Source organism: Leishmania braziliensis, chromosome 7 (genome assembly GCF_000002845.2).
Source record: "Leishmania braziliensis MHOM/BR/75/M2904 complete genome, chromosome 7".
Lineage (NCBI taxonomy): Eukaryota > Euglenozoa > Kinetoplastea > Trypanosomatida > Trypanosomatidae > Leishmania > Leishmania braziliensis.
In genome coordinates, this window is record NC_009299.2 from 95,349 (window position 1) to 99,035 (window position 3,687).

At 59.2% G+C, this 3,687-nt stretch overlaps 1 protein-coding gene across 1 annotated transcript; it reads right to left on the reverse strand.

Moving 5' to 3' along the window:
• Nucleotides 1-257: 257 nt before the first annotated feature.
• On the reverse strand, nt 258-2,048 carry LBRM_07_0250 (conserved hypothetical protein; the record flags this gene model as incomplete). Its single annotated transcript, XM_001562471.1, has 1 exon — nt 258-2,048. One exon carries the CDS (start codon nt 2,046-2,048, stop codon nt 258-260), a length of 1,791 nt encoding a protein of 596 aa, XP_001562521.1.
• Nucleotides 2,049-3,687: the final 1,639 nt, after the last annotated feature.

Below are 3,687 nucleotides of genomic sequence, written 5' to 3' on the forward strand. Positions count from 1 at the left end.
CCCCCACCCTGTGTGGGAAAGCAGCGCACCCCCCACCCCACCCCCGGCGGAGACTGGTCCAGGCACCCCCGACGCAACAGCACCTGGCGATGGGGCCTGCGCCAGCCACGGGTAGAGAGTGGGGGGTGACCTCGTGTAGTACGGCTGGTAGTGCACACGTTCGGAGGAAAAAAAAACCTATACTGTTTTTTTGGGGGGGGGGGGGGTAAAAACTCGCATGGGCGTGAGCGTGTAAAGAGGGGGGAGGGCTGTGCTGCCTAATTCTCTTCCACTGCACGCGACAGCGCGTCCTCCTCGCGGACAATGCGCATGTGCGACTCGCGGCCAAGGTTTAGATCAGCAGCGAAGTGGAGCATCGACTCCCCAGCGCCCTCTGCAAAATGGTAGGGGCACGTTGCAACGCTGCTGTGCTCATAGTACCACTGCAGCTGGTACACGCGATCATCCACGCCCCTGAACGTGTCACCGGCCCGCAGTACAATCGGCGGCACCGCCGCGTCAACGTGGTACGTCGCCCTCGCATGCCGCTTCATCTGCCGGCAGGCGGGCTCCTCGGTGTCGCCAGTGACAGCGCGGTCGTAATCCCTGGTGACACCTGCCATACGGTCCGTGTGTTCCCACGACAGCTGAAGTCGAGCCCTGCCAGAGCGAAGCCGTACGTCAGCAGCGGCGATCACCTCGCTGCTCTCCACAACGGACGTGTCGGGCAACAGCGGGCGATCGCGTGTGATGACAGGCCGCTTGGCACGTGCGTCGAGTCGACCGTAGACGTAATCGTACACATGTAAACTCCGACTGCGGCGATCGTCCGTCACGTCCGCCAGAGTCGGCGGCGGAGGTGGCACCGCCACGCCCCTCCCGCTTTGCTCGCCGCTCCTCGCTCTCCCTTGCCGAGGAGCCCCATTCGAGGGGGTCGGCGTGAGGGCAGTGGTGTCGGGATCCAGTGGTACCCAACGCCACCGCCGCTCCACCACCCCGAGCTCCTGGTACAGTTCCACAATCAACTCACTGCAGGAGACCTCGCCCGTGATGAGCTGCCGTAGTGGATGCATCCGGGTATGGAGTCGCGGCCATAGAAAGGCCAGCGGGTACAGCAAGCTTGAGTCCATGCGTCGCCCTTCGCTCTCCTCGCAGAAGCGCGCCAGCCGCCTCTCTCGCTCCGGTGTGTGGTCGTAGTTGTGCAGCCGGCGAACGGCGAAGTAGTGGTAGGCCGGTACGCCAGACGGTGTCATCGACAGCAGCCGCCGCGATGCCTCGACGAGCTGCACCGTGTCGTACGTCACGTTCCCCTTTACGTCCACCACGTCGTACTCCTTGTTGTCCATCGCCTCGAGGATGACGGCGCCGCGGCGAATTACCGGGCGGCTGTGCAGCATCGCCTCCTCCGCACGAAGCTGCTCGCGAACCGAGCGAGCCGGAGCCGTGGGCACCTGGCGGCCATGTCCCGGTGCAGCCGGCTCAGCGCCTCGCTCGAAAACCTCGCTGAGGCTGCATACCCGGTAGGCAGGATCGGATAAAGCTGACGCCTTCGAGGACAAGACCGCTCCCCCCGCCTCGGTATGCCGGGTCGTGGTGGACACGCTGGTCTCGCCCTTGTCGTCGCTAACGTACTCGATCACTGCAGGTGCCACCACCACCGCCACATGAGAGTAACGGAGCGCCGCAGGTTTCAAGAAGGATAAGATGAACTGCAGCGTCGTGATGCACCAGCTCACAGGCCCGCTTCCGCGCATGAGAATGATGTCGCCGGGCTGCAGCGTCGGCTCGACGTCCTTCCAATCCTCCAGGGTGTAGTCCCTGCCGGGTGCGAAGAGCGCGTCGACAGTGGGCTGGTGAACAGTGCGCACCACCAAGCAGATGGCCACGTACACGCCAGCACTGGCGGCTCCGTAGCCAACCAGCGTTGCGAGCTTCCCGAGAGGTCCGCGGCGGCGGAAGTTACGAACTCGCTGGCGCCAGAAGAAATTGCGCGTCTCCTTATACACCGGGAAGCCAACGCCAGCGGACATTGCAACGTGTTCGCCGAGCCGCTTCGTGAAGCGAAGCATCGCCTGTGTTCTTCAGAAGGCTTTGCCTCAGCAGGTGTACACAGGCCACTCGCAGTGCTGCCAGGGGCGTCGCAAGAACCGATACGTGAATGCCGACACTCGCATACGCGCGGCGTGAAGCGTGTATGAGCTGGGAGAGGGGGGAGATGGGAGGGGGGGGTGAAGGTGGGTGAGCATCCGTATAGAGGGAGAGAGCGTAGAGCAACACTACGGACAGCAGAGCGGGAAGGGGAGGCGAGGTGGAGGCGCTTCGTCCCCTTGTACGCCTCCCGTTACACTGCAGCGTGGCAGCACACAACTGAGAGGAAAGGCGAGGGCGAACATGTCCGTCATTCCCCACCCACACCCGGCAGCGACGTGGTTGGTGATGATCACAGAGACGCATGTGGGCAATACCAACAGCGCACAGAGTCAGAGACAGTGGAGAGGGAGAAAATGAAGGAAATCAGAGTGAAGGACGTCAGAGTAGCCCTCAGCAGCCCCCCTCCCCCCTCCAAGAGAAGCTCTGGTGAAGAGCACCAGCGCCGTTTACCACGACGACCCCCCCCCCGGCAGCTACCCGCCTTTACGCGGGCCCACGCACGGAAGATCGCACCAGACGTGCCGGCACGCTGGACGAAAAGAGAGTGAAGTCGCCTTCTCCGGCGCCACCACCCCACCCCCGGCGGGCCTTCGTGCCTTCTGGGGAGAGGGAAAGAAATCGCCCTTCAATGGTGTTTCGCCAGTGCACTGCGCATGTCTGCCGTCTACCGCTAAAGTGGGGAGGGGAGAGGCGATCCCCCTTTTGCCTGCCGGTGCTCGACGCCCTCACCATCGACGCGGTCCGACCTGTCAGCGAGTGGCGGGGGGGCGCTCTCTTTGCCTGTTCTACCACCTTCAATCATCCGTTTGACTGTTCACACGATCGTGTCGCCGTAGTCGTGGAACAGGTCCGAGATCACAACGTCACGATTCAAACGATAGCCTTTATTTATAGTGCAAGGACTGTGGCGACGTGTTGCACACACACCACAGCCACCTAGTTTATGTTATTTTTGTTTGCCTCTAGGCAGTGCGATGGACTAATCCATGATATCTTCTTCCGATACCTACTACACGACGCTTATGCCATTACTAACCAGACGGGACTGAAAGCCCTCTGTCCCGCGCAACGCCCAGAGCTAACGAGTGTCCCCCCCACAAGCTTCCTCTAGCATAACCCTTATTTCCTTGGCGGCTGGCGACAGTAGAGATTTTTGGTATAGTTGTGCCATTTGGGTAATATATAGTTTTTCTCGTCGTGTTTATCACTTAATCGAATTCGTGTGAATCCACATTTTTTATACTTTTTCTCCGTCCATCTGCCTTCTATGTTATCTTCTTGGTATTTTTTTCTTCTGCGCATCCCTCGTTATATCTATGGTGTATGTCCTATAAAAGCATGTTATTATAATTGATGTACTCTCATTGTGTTGTGTTATGTCTGACTGGAACTCTCTCCTGTATTCTGTTGTATAACCGTCTTCGCGCCTACTTCCTTGCACCATTGTCTACTAATTAATTCTACTCGGCATTCTTCACTCTTTATTTCCTCTCACAAATGCTAGTTTTTTCATTTGTAATGATCCTTTGTTATTACTTCTTGACTATGTATTTCTCC